The sequence below is a fragment of the Chlamydotis macqueenii genome, chromosome 19 (genome assembly GCF_036417535.1).
Source record: "Chlamydotis macqueenii isolate bChlMac1 chromosome 19, bChlMac1.mat, whole genome shotgun sequence".
Taxonomy (NCBI): Eukaryota; Metazoa; Chordata; class Aves; order Otidiformes; family Otididae; genus Chlamydotis; species Chlamydotis macqueenii.
This window is the reverse complement of record NC_141574.1, coordinates 1,000,564-1,020,316: the sequence shown is the minus strand read 5'-3', so window position 1 is coordinate 1,020,316 and position 19,753 is coordinate 1,000,564. Positions and strand designations below refer to the sequence as shown.

The window sequence follows — 19,753 nt, the reverse complement described above, 5'->3', positions numbered from 1 at the left end:
CTGCCCGTTACTGGGTTGCAGTCCACTTGGTTTTGTAGTCTGAGTGCTGTGTGAGGCTATGCAGTTTCAAAACCATCAGTCTGGGACAAACTTTTAAACTCTGACCCCTTTTGCTAGTCTAAGTTTAGAGGGACACAGTGCTACTGGCTATTTTTGGATCTTCACTAATTTATAATTGTGGCATGTACGCTTTTAGAAATAAGAAAACTCTAGGCTGTAACAACTCAACATTTTTGTCCATTTGCGGGATGTATCAGTGCACAAAATTGTAACTCGTGGTGCTTTTTTGGCTAGTATTGCAAACAGAATATAGTATGGTCTAGTATTATTATTACCTAAAAGTTAATAAGTGGTTAAGTTACAGTGTCATTCTCAGCCCTCGCAGGCAGAAGGAGAGGAGGTCCTGGTAATGCAGGACCTGTGTCTGATACTGAGCAATAGGTGCGAGGTGTTGCGTCAAATGCTATTATGAGAAGGTAGGAGAACAAAGGGAAGGGAGTATTTCAGCACTCCCGTTGAGTGATCACTGCTTCTGGGAGAGAGGAAGCACCCTTTCCACCAAAGGTCCCTCTGTGTACCCACATACTCCCACCTCGCCTCAAAGTAAGTTCAGGAAACTAACTGAAACCCAGCAGGCAGCTGGGAATGTCTTGAAAGGGCGGGAAGGTTCTGTGCTGAGGGTCGTCTTCCCCTTACCTGTACAACTTCTTTCCTCACATTGACAATGTCTAACCAGTCATTGAATCTTGGGTAGCTGTTGAGCTCTGCTGTCCTGTCATTCAGGGGCACACTCAGCTTATACTGCCGTTGTCTGTGGATGTAGTCAATCAGTTTCACCTGTTGGGATCCAGAAAGTAAACAGTTAAGTTCCTTGGGATATGCTGTCATCTTCCTGGGCAATGTTTGTACAGTACCTAGCCAAAGGGGATGCTGGTTTGTGAGTGGGGCTCTTGCAGGATGTAAAAATGACATACTCTTACAAGCACTCGGGGAAATTCATACAGGGAAGCACTTCCCTCACGCCGAGCATCTTTGTCCTTCAGCAGAAGGCAGGACCTTGCAAGGCCCATCCCCGCAGGACTGTTCTCTAAACTCATATCAACAAAAGTTCTGTGTAGAGGCTGGGTGTCAATAGGAAAGGGTGTCCAAACCGTTGGAAAAAAAAAATTAATTACATTCAGTTTAAAGGCACTGCACATGTACACGCAACTCCATTCTGGATGCCGTGGGTGCTGCCAGTCTAACCTGCAGGACTATCTGCCCTCCCAGCCATTGCTCCCATATGTTTATTATATCCTCGTACATCTGGACTTCATTCGGGCTGGGAGATCAGTGAGGCAGGAACAGCCAGAGTACCCAAAGACTCTGCGGCTCGTTATCTGATGGGCATTTCTATTACAAAATCAACATTAAAAACAATGATCTTAAAAGAAGAAAAATTCAGGCAGTTGGACTAGGTGATCATTGTATGTCTTCTATTCTAAAGTTCTATCCCAAAGCTTTTAGCACCTGACCATCTCACGCCAAACGCACTACACAGAAACCTTCACTTCAGACACAGAAAAACAAAACAGCAAGAAGGAATATTATTTGTGCCTTATGTTTGCTTATCAAAAAGAAAATATTCTCAAAAGATTTCTCACTATGTCACACATTCCCATGGGGCAGACTTGAGCTTCAAAACCTTCCTAACAAACAATGCCTCAAAGCAAGTGAGCTGATCCGTGATTTATAAACGAAAACATGTTCTTAGTCAACAAATTTTAGCATCTGGGACAAGATCAGACTACAAATGAAAAAGAAAAAAACCAAACATGGGTTCTTTGACCACTATAACATCTCAACTCTTAAGCTTCTGCTCAAAATATTTTTGGTCTATGTATCTGAATGATGCTGTACATGACTTTTGTGTACAACCTCAGTTACACATGGGAAAGAGATTTAGATTATCTCCTCCTTCCCCAGATAAGGGATATGTCACATATTACAGGGAAAACAGATATTGCATTTGATCTCAACTGAACGACCCCTGTATGGAGCACACTGCTTTTGGGAGAGCTGCTATTTCCACGATTCTATGGTTCACAGTAACCGTCCTACAACAAATGCAAATTCTCCTTGGCACCCATTTGTTTTATGGAAAGGGGGAAATTCTTTCTCCCTCTCATCTTGTTTCCTGTGACCCAGTCCTGCAAGTGTATAATCATGAGATGGATCTATGTGCTCGTACACACAACCCTGTCCAATAAGCAAGGCTCTGCAGGGGATAATAACAGAAGACGCAGAGAAACACAGACAACCAGAAACTAGCGCTGAGCAGGAGGACCTGTACTTGCACAGGGGAACTACACTGCTACGTTACTCCATTGCTAATACTGTTCTTTTAAAATGGCTGATGAGACCACGGTTCCAGCTACAGTCACAATTTCTTGGGACTCAGGCCATTGTGGGCCTCAGTTTCTCCATGCGGCCAAAGACCAGACCTCCAGAGCAGGAAAAGCCCTGAAGGCCATCCTTGGGACCGCAACAGATTGCAGCAACATTTGACTGAAGTGACCCCACCGCTGGAGACCAGCACATCCAGCTGGATGTTTGTGGCTGCACACACACTGCAGCCTCACAATGAAGCTATTTCCACGTGGCTGGAAGCAGCGTGTGGGTCACTCACGCTGTAGCTGCAGCTGAAGCCAGTGGAGGAGCCAAGGGGCGGCAGCAGCCCCCAACCCGAACGCTACACTGGATGTTTCTTTGAGGTTGGTTGCACTCTAGCAGCAGAAGCACCAGTTCTGTGTAACAAAGCAAGGCAGCAGCCCTTGAGAAGGCATTTCTAGCATGTGCTTTCCTGTAAAGTTAGCTGAGGGTTTTGTTTTGTGAGCAATCTGACTCCTCACAGCTATCGCGTATAATGAGTTAGTCCTTGCCCACACACTTCTGAATTCAGACAGCAGCATCATGAAGTTTGAGATTTGTCAAAAAGTGGGTTAATACAAACACAAGTGATTTCAACTCTTCATGCAATGAATGCAGTACCACGCTTAGGAGAGGCAGTTGTGCAATGAAAGGACTGCCATGTCCTAGAAGGCTCAGCCATTCCTTTGCATTTACACTCTGACCACCCAGCTGAAACTAGAGGAACCTTTTAACCATAACTTCCTACCAGGGCTTGGGAAAATAAGGCCTAAAAGAAATTACCTTGGAAATCCCACTCAATCACTCTCAGTTTCAGTACCTCTTTTTATAAAAAGGGGATGATAGCACTTCCTTCTTTCCACTCCTTGTCTGCCTTCTCTAGTCAGACCCCACGCTGCAGAGCAGGGCAGCCATGTTCCGCCAAAGCCAGCTGGTCTCCAAAAGCGCTGGCGAGGGGCTCAGCAGAGGCCCGAGCCCCACCAACAGCCAGGCTGTGCCTGGACTCTGCGCCAACTCCAGACAAGCCAGCTTGCTCCCTCAGCACAGTGCCATATGCTAGCGTGACTGCGTGACTTCCAACACTGCGGCAGCTTGTTCTGCCTGTACCCGTACTCTTATTAGCTGTACTCTCCTACACAGTTGCACCTTCAGTCGTACCCACCCCTAAATTAAGATGGCTCTGGAGTACGCGTGCCCTGTTCCCTCAGAGTTAACTCAGTGCAGGCAAGGGGCACGTACGATGTCCTTGGCTGGCTCAGTCATGACCTGCTTTCTCCCCGTCATACGCATTTTCCCATAACATGCTATCCAGCCAGCTCTCCTGTTCACACAGCCAGGTCAGAAACGAGCTTGGAGATGCCGTTCCAAGTATTTTCCTGCTAATTGCGTGGTTTAAATTTTTTCTGCTTCTCACTGTACTTTTTCCCCACTTCATGGCTTGGCTTTGCATCGTACCCGCTCTGACCCGGCAGAGCCAGCTGGCCCGCGTCAGACGCAGCGCGACCTAGCCCTTACAAATGAGTCTGCGCACAGCCGGGGGTTAACTTATGGGGAGGAGCTGGAAATGCTGTCTCCTACAATTGCAGCAGTTGTTCCACAGTTTCGATTGAACACTGAACTATGGATCTTGACTGTGACTTTTGCCTATCTGTCCTAAAAGTCCTTTTTTAGCAGGAAAGACGTACATTCTCATCATTAGGGTTTCATTCAACTCAAGATACTTGGTTCTGCTTTTATTGCCTCCAAATGTATCGTATTTGCATGCTGGCTTCTTCCCTCAAAAAAACATTCGGGAGAAAGAGATTAGAATGAGAAAGAGCTAACTTTGCTGCAGGTAACGACAGGAACAGGATAGTCAAAGCCCTGACAGGAGACGTGAGGGGAGCATACTTGCCCTTCCTCTCAAAGAAGAGGGGATCTTGGCAACCCATGGGCTAGAAGTGAGGTTAACAAAGAAGGGAGTGGGAATGGAGGCAACAGGAACAATGAAGAACTGGTATGAATGGAGGGGGAAGGTCCCCTAATAAAAGGCAGACTGAAGAGGTTGCAGGAACTTTGAGGACTACTCAGTAGCCCCGAATATGCCAGAAGTCAGCTTACATAAATCATAAATAGCTTCCCAGCAGTGCAATCGGTATGTCATGGAAAGGGGAAGGAAGGCAGAAATCACCCAAGCTTTCTCTTTTTGTGGAGGCCAAGGTTCCAAGCAAGGTTCAATGAGAATATGCACTTTGATACACAAACTACAACCACAAAATCCAGCCACAGGCAAACAAGTCAGCCATGCATCTGTAAGCCGCGGTATGTAGAACTCCCAGGGTGGCGTGGTAGGCTACTGCTTCTTCCCCCCGGCCACCTCACCCCTTCCCCATTCCTGGGCATACCTCAAGGTTGCTGAGCACCTATGGAAAGAAACAAGATTGGAAAGAATCACACAGCGATTTTGAAACTGGTACAGTCAGCCGTGACAGGCCTATGTGTAAAAGTAGCAGCTCAGCTCCTCAGTCTGATTGTAATCTTTTATTTTAGTGTAGGACCTCCCATCAGGCAAGGTTTATTTTGCTGGAATAAGGATGGGATATCAGCATACTCTCTAAAGCTAGAGCTCCATGCTTAGCTGTATGTAACACTAGTTATATGCAAATGCCACTAGTTATATGCACATGAGCCAGTATGAAGGAGGGGACTGCAAGCACTGACAGTGGCAAGAAAAGGTGTGGGAATCTGTTCCTAAAACCATGGTGCAAGGCAAGAAGGACTTAGCACCTATTTATAAACTAAGAATCACAAATTAGGAAATAATACAGAAAATGTAGGGCCCCACATTATCCTGTTACCATCTGAAGAATCACAAGGAGAGCACGCTGCTTTGAGGAACAGTCACTGTTCTTGCATTCTCATTTTGTACTGCTTAAAAAAATATGGGTTCAAATATTTTCACTTGACAAGTCTCATCCATAGCACAAACTCCTAAAAGGACACTGCTGGAAGGTGCTCTATGCAGCACAGATTTCAATGTCAAACTTTTGCTCTTCATTGGGATATAACAAAAATATAATTCTCAAAAATGGAAAAGCAGTCTGACAGCACAGATCTGAGTATCTTAGATCGCCAAGTCTCGTTTTCCCATGATAACTCCTTCGCATTTATTCTTCAAGTCCAAATTTGTTTTCCCCATGTCCTATAAATAGTGTATCTGCATTCTCTTCCCACCCTGCATGCACCACGCTTCTCCCCTAGGATGAATTTCATTTTGTTATTTCCTGCCCAGACTTCTAACTAAACTACATGGTTTGGCTTTAATAGCTGAGCTGTTGCAAAACCCTTTTCTGAGAATATAATAAAACTTCTGGGTTCAGTGACGCACATAAAAACCCACAAACAACATGCAGGTCTCCAACCACAAACTCGACAGAGAGATAAAGTCAATAGTAAGCTATTCACTGCTTGCTTGCCAAACGGCACAGCCTACTCATCACGAATGGCAAACCCCACAACAGAAGCAGTGATGCTCCAACTGCCTTAAACCCACAGAGATAGGACAGGACAAGAACAGAGACAGGACAGGGAGCAGCTGGAGTAAATGGCTGTGTGCAGGCTGTGCTCCATCAGAGCTCCTCTCTGCCTGCTGCAGCTGATAGCCAGGACACTCAGTTCTCGTTTGCTTTGCGCATGTTGCAAGGTATGGTCCTGGGTGCATGTTTATCTCTTCCTCAGAGCACTTTTAAAATGAATATCCCTTTACAGCCTAAGTGAGAATCAAGCTCAAGATGTTTAGGAAAAAACTGCCAAGCTTGTACTTCTTTTGTTTATACGTACAAAGCAAACGGCAGATCTCCTGAGATACAAGTTTGCCCCTATCCATGACCTCAAGCCAACAGTTGGGAGTTTAAAGACTATGAACAAAACCCAAACACATACAAGTTCTTCAGTTGTTCTTCTGCAGACGTGGCACAAGAAAGTGGTGGCATCTGTAAAACTAGTTCACTGACATCAAGACGCAAAATTCAGGAGTCCTTGGCAAGCGAGGAGATATTACAAGCATGCGTTGGAAGAATTCAGTATTCAAACTGTAGCCCAGATATTTCAGACCTTTGGTTAACTGATCAGAAATCACATTCCAACTTAATTTCTCAGAGAATGTTACTAGTTATGGTCTAACCAGAGAAATTAGGTTTCCTGCATTCAGGGGTAAACTGTCCCTCAGCTTCTTGTCAATCATGTTTCATTCGTGTTTAGAAAAGTGGCATCTTGTTCCAGAATATCAACAGTTTGAGACCAAGTTTGATTTAGTGATACATTTCACAACCAAATCCCATGTTTCCATGTTTTCACATTTTCACAAAACTTAGATGTTCTGCTCACTGATGCCTCCAGCTTTTCTTGATGACTTTAAACATATGCAATGTTTAAAAGAGGGCTTTTTGCAATACCCCAAACAAACAATTGTCATTATTTAATCAACAAATCAAGTACATGTTCAAAAGCAAATTATATTTCTCCTGTCCCAGGATATGAAATCTCATGGAGTCTGGCAGCACCTGAAAAGATTATAAACAGGAGCTTAACCCAATACTCCCAAGCCTACAACCACTTACTGCCCTGCAATTTAACAGCCGGCAGCTGAAGTTTTAAAAGGATCAGATCAATATATGACCCAGCTCTTACATGTGGCTAAGAGAAATGCAAATCATCCATCTTCCTTCAGACAGGAATTAATCAGGAAGGAACTCCTCTATTAACCTCCTGCCAGGAACAGGACCCAGAGGGCAAGGCTGCGCTGTGCAGCGCCAAACAAAGCCACTGCTGCAGCAGGACACTGCGCTGCCTGGGCCAGGGTCTCACACGGCGAGGCAGGCTCTGCATTTCTACCCCCTGAAACAGAAGACAAAACGTCTGAACTCAGTTTATCTGCATGGGACACTGGGGAAAGTGAGATGAGTCATTTTAAGGCATCCAGTGAAAGTGGATTCACTTCACACCTTTACATGACTCTTATCTGTTTTCCCCAGTGCCATTATATAGACAAACACTACATCAGACCAAAAAAAAGGCTTGAGCAACCTGAGCACTGAAGAGAACATAAAAAGGTCAGAATCTGACTGGCCAAATTTGTCTCTGAAGTCATGCTCAGCAGCCACGTGAGGAAGTGATAGAGATCTCACCAGCCATTCAGCGACCAGCAATGCAGTGTACTTCAGGACACTTTTTTCAAAGTCATCCAAGTTAAAAAAGAAAATAGGTGCAACTGAGTTGATCCACGCAAAGGAAAGAACTAGTATTTCACTTTTATACAGCAAGCTATTCTGTACGCAAGGCTGCTCGCTTTGAGGTATGAAAGCTGAGAACGGGGGAAGAACCTGTGATCTGAACAAGAGCTCAGAAGGCCTGTGTGCAGATGGCCGGCACACCGGAACAACACCCTCCTGACCGCGCCGGTGCAAGGCACCCGCAGCCGCTCGCTCCTAAGTACAGCCCAGCCATGAGGGCGGCTGTTTGACACTTCTGAGATACGGTTGTCACTATCTGCTCTGCCTCAGATTTGAAATGGCCATAAGAACAGCCCTAAGAACAGACCTTCTTCGTGGGTTTTGGAAAGAGCTAGAAGTCACCTGGATACCACAGTAACAGGGAAGGAATAGCGAATTGGCGGAAAGCAGCAAACACCAAAGTATAGAAACATTAGTTGGTTTCTCCAGTTAGGACTGAAGCGCAGCAATGCTAAGCGTGTCCTGAGCAGAACCATCTCTGGTATGCAGTAATCAAGGCAATCACAGTTTGTCATCAGGGTGCTGTTGAGCCTGAACACTTGCCTGGGGGCACAGGAGACCCAAAGAAATACACCAGGACAAAGTGCCTGACCAGAGGAGACACGAATAAGGCCAAAGAAACGTTACACAGAAACAGGGCTGAGGTTTTCCTGGTCTCTCCTGCAGACTGTGCAGAGCCAGGAGCAGACGGATGGAGGATCACAAGTCAGCTTCTAGTCTCAGCTCTGCCAGGGATCTGCAGGCACAAGACAAGCTACTTCATGCGTGCCCGCGAGGCTCGCTGTTCAGTCAACCATCCTAAACAGTTCTGATTCAAAGTAACGGTCTGCAATACCCTTAAACTAACAACAAATCAACTGTCTTTGCAACTCCTGTATGCCACACAACCCAGCACTGAGCTGTTCCTTCTGTGAACTGAAGCTTCAAGCAGCTGACTCATCTGAATGCCCCTTGGCTATCTGAACTGTTATCACCATCTGATCGTAGCATCACCAAGCAGCAACTGAAGTCTCATAAAATTCTCATTTCCCCTCTGTTCAGGACGAGCTTGTTGCGCGTATAGCTATAAAGATACCTTACAACAATGTGGACTGTTCCCTTTCCAGTATAGGGAGAACTAAAGGCCTGGTTTTGACTGGTTTAAAACCAAATCTGCATGGTGAAATTGAGAGAGTTGGTCTGTACCCTTTTAACACGACATATGCTCATTTTGCAGTGAAACTCATCCAAACCTGTTCACAGAACATTTCGTTCGACCACACAGAAACTCATCCTTTCCATCTGTGCTTTCACTAGGAACATTCAGACGATGCAGGATTCAGCTGGAGAGTCTTACAATCTCACAGACTTCAAAGTTACCTTGACTCCAGCATGGAATTCAATGAGCTTTTTTCAAGGGAAGCACAAGAGATGCACAGGAGCAAAATGCACAATGCAAAATAAGAAGAAAAGATTAAAAAAAAAAAAAACCAAACATTTCAAGGAGTTATTTGTATCCTAAAAAATGAGATCACTCCGTTTCTCATCCACATGGCTTTTAACTCAAAAACAACAGAGCTGAATCCACTAAAAGATGATATTTTGACACATCTTCACCAGCCATATAGCAGTACGGCCAAGCTAGCAGATAAAACATTACAAAGAAATATCTGCTAGCAGATTCATTTGTTTGTTTGAGATGGTATCTGAGAAAAGGAGCTCACACACATTTCAGACACTGATTGCAGTCTGTGGGATTCATGTTCACTTACTTGCACCCAGCTGACCCACTCAGCAAGGAAGCATGGCAGAATGGGCAGGACTCCTGTCTGAGATGTGAGGCCTGGCTTTGAGCTCTGGCTCTGCTGAACAGTAGCCAGAGTCCTCAGTTCCCTGGGTCTGTTTCCTATCCCCCTCTCCATTGATTATACAAGTGCCATCAAAGGCGCGAGGTATGCAGGTTACTGATCGCTGGACCACAGGCACAGCGCCCTTTGAAAAAGACAGCTTGCAGAATGGTGCCACTGCTTCGAATGCCAAAACCAGGAACAGTAACATACTCAGAAGACCCCATGCAGCAGCACCTGATTAAAAAAGAGAAAGTAAAAGGAAAAAGGATTAAAAATAATTTGTACAAAGTCAAGGAGCAGTTCTAAAAACAGGCCACGAAAGACCTAACTTTCAGTCCTCTCATCTAACCACTAGATCATGGCAGCACTGGCTGCCTCGGAGCTCCTCAAAAGCAGAGGAAATCAGAACGATGACGGGGATGGGAAGGAGCACTCTGAGCGACAGCTGCTCTCTGGGGGCACCACTCCGCAGGCTCCCCCACGCCACAGTGAGGTGTGCTGGCTCACATCGGCTGAGGGCCTAGGCATGGAGTTTCAGCACCAGCCTTACTTGCGGCAGCTTCCACACAGAAACAACTGGCGGCCTGCTGCTTCTGCAGAACCTACCTGTCTGCGCTGACTTAGGACTTTTGGTTTTGCTTATAGAAGAAAAGGAAAGGAAACAGTTTCTCAATGTATTGCTAAACAAACCCTGCAAAACAGGACCCAGCACAAGGCAGCAGAAAAATGTACAGACAAGGTATGCTCTGGGGGAGGGAAGCCCCCCCCCCCCTTAAGATAAATTAGTAAATAAAAGCACAGAGAGGTAGAGGGATAGGGAGAGATGGAACACCAGATGGATGGATTTTCCTTTGAACCTTCAGTCACGCCGGAGGCTGACACAATAGCCACTGCCCAAACACTACAGTATGTTATTTCTGCTTTGTCAGATGATGCAGACAGCATAATTTCTGGGTCACTTGGAGGCCACATACCGCCCCTTTTCTCTCCCCTCCTTTCTTTTTCACAATCCCAGTGACTGAGAGCTGTAAATAGTCAGTTGAGGCCTCCCCAGCTAAGAGTGGGAGGATGAAACTGCACAATCAAGTGGTTCCCTGTGCCTGATAACATGATTCTCTTCAAAGATTTCATCCTAAGGAGACATCCGAGCCTAATGCAGCTGCAGGAACAGTCCTCTGCTTAAATATCAAAGATTTCACACCCATTGCGCACTAAAAATGAAAGCCCTCCCCCTTCCTTTTCAACCTGAGGACATGCAACTGCAACGGAATGACTGAGTGCTCTGCAAGACTAAGAACTGTACTTACCCTGCTGCTGCCACATCAGATCTCCAGCTCAGCCTCCTCTCAGCTCAGACTTCTCTCCAGCACCCATCTAGCTTCTTTAGCTCAGCCATGCTTTGTTAGGCTTAACTGTATTTCCATATGGAGCACAGGAAGACTAATACTTCCTTCTGCACAAAGCGGATACTGAAAGATACCATTACTCCAAACTGGCCTACAGACCTGTTAAGGTTTTCCATCCACTCATTAAATTAGTGCATGTGCCATTTAGCAGGCTTATGGATTTACCCTGCTATGAAGAATACTTCTGTCCAAGCACGGCGCACCTCCTGTTCTCAATCACTTGATTCCTTCCACGGGGTCCCCTGATCCTGTATCTGTTCACATGCAGCCAAATCTCAACCAGCTCAAACTGGGTGACCATCTGGAAGAGTATCACCATCAGTCTGGAACCTGGTTCTCAACAGCTAAGGCTTCACAAAGCCAAGTTCAACAGTGCCTTGGCCATCAACCAAGATCTTTAACAATAAGTTAACAAGCATCTGTCAGACAGGGACTAGGCAGGCCTGCTCATACCTTTGGCATGACAGCAAAAAGGATCTCCTGAGATCCATTCCAGAGATTCTACATTGGCTGAGACACTGACCTGCATCATAATAGCGCTGAAAGAAATCTGGAGAGCCTCAAGAAATCAAAGACTTTCATCTCCCTGCCCCAAGCAAAGATCAGCCCTGAATAAATCTTCCTTAACAGCTGGAGAAACCTAGACTCAGATCCTTTCTCCCCTTCCGATTTCTTGCATGCTCCTAAGTAAAGCACTGCAGGCCAGATCCCCCGCAGACTTCAATAGCGAAGTTAGGAGCTTACATATTTTGATGGTTCTGCATCTTTATGGTCTTCAAGGCTCAGTTCCCGGTTTGTCAGGGCGTCCACAGTGCTACCCTACTTCACTGAGCTGGGGAAAAGGGAGGAGTTTACAGGGTGCTCAGATCCTAACATAACACAGGCCTCTGAAGGTATTGTAGGTAAACAATTACTTGTCCAACTCGTCTGCTGTAACCCATGAAGTTATACAGAGGTGAACGTAGCCCAGAGACAATACTAATACTATGCTTCTCCCTATATCCAGAATTGTTCAGTGTCTTGGCAAACCCATTGTATCTCTCCTCCCATAACAAAAACAACCACCCCACATCCCCTGCTGGTTTTACGACGACTGCAGCCAGAAAGCAGCAAGTGACAGGAGAGAAAGATTACAAAAGGTTCATAATCTGGGGAGCAAACACCAGGTCATGATTTAGGGATGGGGTTGTGATACGACTTATGGATCTCTCTGTAAAATTCAAAACTTAAAGTGCCTTTAATGAGAATATCCTCCACCATTTGTATGACTGCACTAACATTGTCACACATCTGTAGGAACTCTCAAGTATATTTGATTGTATGGTGGGGGAGGCAGGAATAAAGAAACCAACAACCTGTGCGCATGTAAACTTGCAGCACAAATAAAGCAGTAGAGTTTACAGCAAAAAAATATAAAGCCAGACACTTCCTTCAGCAAGGTCAGGAAGGGAATGACTAATTCTAGGTCCCCGTCATATTCTTGCACTTCCCTTTCCTCTTCATTGCAAGCCTCATCCTGCAAGGCACTGAGCACCCACAGCTCTCAGAGACAGCGAGGGACCAAGGGGCAACACCTCGCACGTCCAGCCTGACAGCTCCCAGTCCTCTATCTGAAGGAACTGAGAGATCTCTGGAGGAACCTAATTAAGAGGTTACTGCCCAGGATACTGTCTCTAACCCCAAAGGGTTTTTTTCCCCACATTTATCTTCCCTGTGACTATCCAACCATCTCCTTTTCATCTTATTCCTTTCTATTTCTGAAGCCTCAATAAATAAACCACACTCACAAACCTGCCTCTTCCATCCCCTCAGGTACTGGCTGGGTAATTAGCAGCTTGTTCTCTGCAGCACTTGGACTTACTAGGAGACCAACGGGAGGAAACAAAACACGGCAAAACCAAATCCTCTGCTCGTTTGACTCAATTATTTGAGCACTTCAAGAGTTCCACGTTCCCCTTCTCCTTCTGACACACACGCTTCCCCAAACTGCTGCTGGGCTGGACTCTGGGGAAAAGGTTTATACAGAAAAAGTTTAAGTCTATGTAGGAGCAGGTTGCAGGTCTTAGGGCTGAAGACATTAGGTCTCTGCACCCTGGGAAATCTTAGCTAAGAAACCTTATTCTGTGAAATGCTCCAAATTATTAGCTTTCCACTAGAAAGAATGGAGCTATTCTGGCAAGGACTGAGGTCACATTTCTCTTTTTACAGACACTGCGTGAGAAAGCCGCCATGGCTCACTGCTCACGTTCTGGTTTTCCAAAAATCTCTCTGGGGCTCTGTCTTACTGGTTAACATTTGCCTATAGCAACCAGATGGGGTTTCAATCATTAGTTTAAGTGCAAATAGAGTATTTAGAGCAGAGACACCTGAATCCAGATTCCCACCTCACAAAAGAACGTTTTTAGTTTGTGACTGTGAGACTTTCACTTAAACCACGCTGCACCCACTTAGAAAGCGGAGGAAAATACAGTTGCTGACCTAGTAGTAGTTGTGTGAGGAAAATACACAGGAGACTGATAGGCAGCAGTTGGCCGTACAACAGACAGTACTGCTACAGCTATTTGTCATCATACAACAGCCGGGTAAGATTTTCATCACCCCTTGAAAAATGATCCACACACACACACAAAGGCAACAAGCTCCAAGTTTAGCATCTTTAAGCCAGATACCATCTCCATTACTTTTGTGAACTTCCACAGAAACTCCACACAGCACATTTGTCTCTGTGCCTAGCCAGAAAAGGAGGTGGATGTTTTGGTTGGGTTTTGTTTGTTCATTTTTGTTTGTTTAAGAGAAGTGTATTTTCAGTTTGATAAAACCAAGACTTTTCCATGAAACTGATTTAGGTAAGTTTCTCATTTTCAGCGTTCTATGGAAACAAATCGGAGTGTTCAAAACATTTTTTTTTAATAAAAAACTGCATTTAAAAAGACATCACTTCTGCTTTAAATGTATAACGAAAGAAAATGTGCTAGTTCAGGATCAGAATTTAAGAATTTTGCATGTGTGTCCAAAAATTATTTTATGCTGAATTTGTGAACAATCTGAGCCTGATTTTTCACTCCAATTGACGATTGGAAAAAGGCCCTTGGAGCAGGAAAGTTCTCATATTTGCCATCACTTCTACCCAGACCCCCTGATCAGTCAAAGCATCAGAAAACAATCCCAGAGCATCAGCCTGCAGCAGCATTTCTATGACGTGATTTATACATTTGCTTTCCTTCAATCCACTCATCTGCCGAGCTTTGCAATTTTTTATATTTTTCATGCTATACAGTCACCTTAGGAAACATTCTTCAAAGTAACTCTTCATCACCCCTTTCACACTGCATGTCCTTAGGTGTATATATATCCCTTTTGTCTTAAAGCATCTCCTCCAATTACCCGCTGGAGCCCCAAGGTTCAGGATTTCTGCTCAATCTCTTGTTCAGAGGAGGGACTCCACGAAACGAGACAAAAACATGACTGCTTACGAGAAAATAAAAAGCCATTGTAACAAGCCTGTATGCTATTTTGTAATGGAAATATTCCCCTCCTAAGGAGCAGGGGAAAGACAAAGGGATTCTATGTTGTATTTTTCTGCCTGTGAACTGACAGTTCTGAGTGCTGGATACAAATTAATCCCTTAAACTTTGAGATTTTTCACTGCAGCCAACCAACTCTTCTCATTATAAAAAGATCGCTCGGGGTTTTTTCAGGCTTCTTTCATTTCCAGTATTTCATCTTGATCTTTCCAAAAGGGACATGAAAGTTAGGCATTACTGAAAATGCTAACTTCCCTGGGATGCTTTTGAAAACTGAAACGCCACACCTGTAAAATGGAAGACTAAATGCCACTGGTACTCTACTACATCTCCTGCTACGTGTGATATAAAAATATCACTGGGAGTAATTCTTCCTACAGCACTCCTCCAGATTACAAGGCCAGAAATACAGTAAAGGCCTCAAATGTTTGAGAGATCCAGCAGTGCTGCAGATAGCTTCTTACCTATTTCATAGACACAAAGTCAGGGCCCACATACAGCTTTCCTAATATTCAGTTCAGATGGTAGTTGACAATAGAACAAATTAGCTGTCCTTCCAAAGCTCAGCTGTTCAGAGGATCTCCACAGACAGAAAACTTACATCTCAGCCATCACGCGATGAGTGAACAAAATAACAGGATTCTCTAGTATCAGCAGTCTTTCTGTAGTATCTAGCTTCTGAATCCAAAACATCTTAAGACAAAAAAAAACCTTCTACCTCCATCCTTTCTTCATAGTCTTATTTCTCTTCTGTGTTTTGGCAAAGGGAATTTATAAATTCAACTGGACTGTTTACAGTACAATCTTGAAAGTGCAAACAATGAGCAGCAGATTATTATTAGCTTTCCAGCTGTGATTCGATTCAAAGAATACTGAAATTACCTGAAACTGATTTTCCAGATTCACTGATTGCCCAGGTGACGGATTAGGACCTGTTTGTGTTGTCCGTTATCCTAACAGTACGGTAGACATTAGAGAATAATTTAGCATCGCACGGCTGGGCAGGCTTCAGCTCCTGGGCGTTACTGCTGTATGCCTTTTTCACCCATCATGCACTTTTTTACACTAGCATGTAATACACCAGTAACACTTTTCTCCAAAGCAACTAAGAGGTGTGCAGCTATCAAAACTTTGCGCTCTGCACTATAACTGGATTCTAAATAGGTAAGCCATTCAGAAAGAATAAAAGTGCTAAAAGAAAGTATTTTTTATTTGCACCATAACTGATATCAAATATTCCCCACCACTCCATATTAACAGCTGTTTCTAAGAGGTCAAATGTCTACAGTCAGAAGATCTTTACACTACACACTGAATCAAAACACACAAGCACGCCACTGAAAGACACCGGCCTTCCACGGTTTCCCAAAGAATATTCACCTCAAATGTATAAGCATTAATACACAGGTGTGGGGCTTCTGTGTTGTCGGGTTTTGGTTTGTGGTTTTTTTTTCCTTCTTGCAGTGAAAATGGAGGAGGAAGATGGCTGAGAAAAGCACACTTTTTTTTTTTTTTAAAAAAAGTATGTCAGCTATAGGAAATTGCTTAACTGGAATGGGGCAACTTGCCACATTCCCTGAAAGTGTCTTTGAAAACAGCAATCCAGCTTTATTTTAACAGGCTGTTATGAGATTGCATTTTGGGATTATAAAAAAGAACAAAATACACTAAAACTTGCTTGGTTCAAAATGCTTTGAACCTAGAAAAGCAAGCTTCCTTATTTCAGATTTTAAGAGGACAAAAGAAAAGCTTTCTATGTTCCGCCATGCAATGGGGATCAGAAATTTTCAGTTTGCTCATCAATTTTAGAGAATGCTTCCAGAGTGCTATGTACAATGCACTGAGGCACAAATATAGGAATGAAAAATCTGTGCAAGCATAACAGATTCATCTGCCAAGTAGAAAGCGCGTCACCCACAGCTCAGCTCTAGAAAAGATTCCTAAAACAATTCAAAAGTAAAAATTAAGTCAATGGATTGTACAGGTTTTCTTTATCTTTCCCCTAGCACTGGGTATGTCATTAATACATGGGAATCATACTGAGTTTGCTTCCGTGGTCAGCTCTCTTTCCTTCTCGGAAAACACACATGTAAGCCCACACAGCTTCTCTTTCCAGTTCCCTCTTTCTGCAGTCCCTGTGCTTCAGGTTGGCCCTTCTGCTCTCTCAAAATCAGGAACATCAGGGCAAACTTTTGTGAAGGGTAGTTGGCTTCTAAGTGGGAAGACGATGTAAGGGAACAGAGAGCCCAAGACATGACTCCAGTCAGACACGTATCCCCTCATCAGCTCTCATGCAACATGGCGCGCAAGCACATCTCACAATCAGGCTACAGGACAATGAACACTCCTGCTTTCCCAGTGCAGAAGTACTCACGTTCCCAGTGTATTCACCTTACTGTGTGCAGTCTGAGAGATTTACTTCTATGCAATGAGGAACAAGGGAGAACAGCATTCTGGGTAGCCAATCACCCCAAAACACACGAGGCACTTTCCTGCAGTGGATTACAGGTAGAAAAATCCTCTCTGAAACCCCAGGACCATCCCACTGAAAGAGTCAGTGTTGTTGTAATGAGAATGAAGAACTAGTTGAAGAAGTTTGGGTTTAACGTAAGATGTGGGGAAATGCTATGAAGCAGAAGAACGGTGTTGCAGAAAGGCTTTATTTATTGCCTTTTTCTTGATTTTGGTTTGAAGTTACTGAAATGACCTATGCACATAAGCTGTACTGTTTTACTCTGCTATAATATTGCTATTCAGTTGCTGGGTTTCTTTGACTGTGTGTTGAATGAGGTTTTGTACTGGACTAGTTCTCCTTCCTTCCTAGTTCTCCTTCCTTCCTACTCCCCCTGCTATTCTGCAGGGACATGAACAGAAAGAGTTAGGCAACAGGAAGAGTAGGAGTCGCCCCTACAGAGACAAAGCAGGATGTGACCTCTGTTCCCTAAACAGGGCAGAAATGGTCAGATCATGATATCCAAGCCAGTATCTGTCTAAAGGAAAGACTATAGCAAGGACCAAAGTGAAGCTGCTAATCTTGGGTTAGAAACTGGTAATTTAATGACATCAGTGGTGCTTTGTAGGAGGAATTTAATTAACTGCAAAGAACTTGAGGACTCTTGCTAAACAAAGCTTAAACACTAGTACTTGATGGAGCCTCAACTCTGCTAAACTTTGTTTTCATGAAGTATTGGTGCAGCCCCTACCTGAGAGCATCCCGCTCCTGCAGCCTTGGTGTTCTCCTTGCACAGGACGGAGTATCTGGAAACCCGTGTGACCTGTTTGTCTGGCTCAGAGGCAACCCTTCCCCACTCAGGCTGTGCTGCTCTATTAAACTTTGAATTTAACAGCCTATGACACTGGTTTGTTTCCATGAGCTGCCTGACCCCCTGTTTCCCAGGGCACCGTACAGATTACTAGCTGGAACAATGTCAGCGAATTACCATAAAGTAGTCTCATCTCCAAGTGCAGGTACTGAGCTGTACAAAGTCTCTTTTCAGCCTTAAATCTAAAAACCTGCTGTATTAGCATGCAGCCAAGTAGAGTTGAGGGAGGCTTCACTAACAGTAGCGAAGCACCCGTACTAACTCGGTCCTTCCGTGCTGGCTATAGTTACAATCGGATTACTGGCGTTGGACCGTACAAACACCAACATGGTACCCCAATGCTAGAAGTTCATACTTTGAAGACAGTGATTCACCTAGTTCAGCCTCTTTTAATCTCCAAGTCTAGGAAGCCACACCAACAACTTCTGAACATGCCTGCCTCCAAAGCCAGAGCCATGGGTGATCTTGTCTATGAAGGATTTCTAGTAGTATACTAGATAATAAGAAAAAATAGCATTGCAGTTAAGATGACTAGCTCGGTTAGTGGTAGCTAGGATGACTGAACTCCAGAGTAGCTACACCCCCATACCGTAACAGGGTTGTGACGGCAGGTGTCACTGCTCGGGCCATTAAAGTCAGAATAGCCACATCTGCAATCTGACCTCCGACCTATCGAGGTAATTTTGCATATGTTTTATTCAGCTATGTCCTAGGTCAGGAGTTCAAACACATACTGAGGCAAAGCTAGGAACTGTACTCAGTACATCTCTAGAGACTAAAAAGGGAAGCTTCCACTGCTGATTTAGAGCGTGGTGCTCCTTGTATATCTCTTCTCCTAGAAGGGACCTTACTTAGTTTAGTATGGATGACTGTCGAACCAGCTTCTTGCAGTGCTTCAACTCTAGCTTGTTCTTCCTGTTTAGCTGAAAGACATGTCTATGAAGCTAAGTAAAACTGACCTAGGTTTGTTTATGTTTTCAAAGGGTATAGGCTCTGTGCTGGAAATTAGTACCTCTAACCAGACTGACTGTACTACAATAATAACTGGAAATGAACTCTGGACCGTCAGCTCCCAGCCACTCTGGGTTAGATCATGTTGCATAAATAATAGCCAAGTCTGGGGGAGGGGAACACTCAAGTGACACAGAGCAACCTGCCTTCTGCAGCAAAGGCAAATACTCTTCTAACAGCTGCACAAAGCTTCAGACCAGTGATGATATATATGAAACCAACAAACACAGCAATGAGAGAAAGAGAAAGGAAAAAACTGCTAGGTTCCTTTCAGCTACTGTGTAGGGGACCAGGCTGTAGAGCCAACTACTATATAGTTTCACTTGAACTTGAACCTTGAGCCTAGCAGATAACATGTCGGGAGTTTGCCTCAGATATCCGATCCAGACAAGCAATGCTAAGGCTCTGTCTGTCTCACAACCATGCCACCTGTAACAGCCATTCCAATGTGAGAATTATAACTGCATTTTTATTGCACCAAGTCCCTTCTTATCCCAACTTCCACATTGTCCTGTCTCCCAAGTAACATCAGAACTGAAAGCACTTTCTCTGAAATGCGTCTGCCCTAGCTACTTGCCAAGAGAGGTTAGAAAAACTGTGGTTAGTAGCAATGTCCTCACAAATAGGTGCACTGCTTTCAGTTCCTTTCAACTGAGGCTGTAATGTGCTTAGCTTTCACTTACGAACATTAAAAAACTCCCTTCTTGTCCTTGGTCATTCTGGAGAATGAGGAAGGATAAAAGAGCATGGGCTGAGTGTAGGCAGTCCTCCCTCTTACTGCAGGAGGGGAATTGTAGAGTACACAACTTCTCACGCCAATTGTTCATTCTGAGGAGCCTTTCAAAACATGCTGACACATCCAGTATATCTACACAATAAGGTTGTAAATTAGTCTTTTCCTTCACAAAAGGCTCATGACAAATGATGATCTCCAACGAGATACAATGACCTGCTAAATTGTCTTGACTCTTGGGGGGTTTC

The 19,753-nt window shown here is 44.3% G+C and overlaps 1 protein-coding gene across 1 annotated transcript in view; it reads right to left on the bottom strand.

The window, feature by feature from the left end:
• KSR1 (kinase suppressor of ras 1) overlaps positions 1-19,753 on the bottom strand; it is a 71,990-nt gene that overhangs the window by 34,388 nt on the left and 17,849 nt on the right. The window contains exon 2 of the mRNA XM_086763050.1: positions 697-837. Within this exon, the coding sequence (XP_086619176.1) occupies positions 697-837 (141 nt within the window). The remainder of the gene's footprint in view (positions 1-696; positions 838-19,753) is intronic.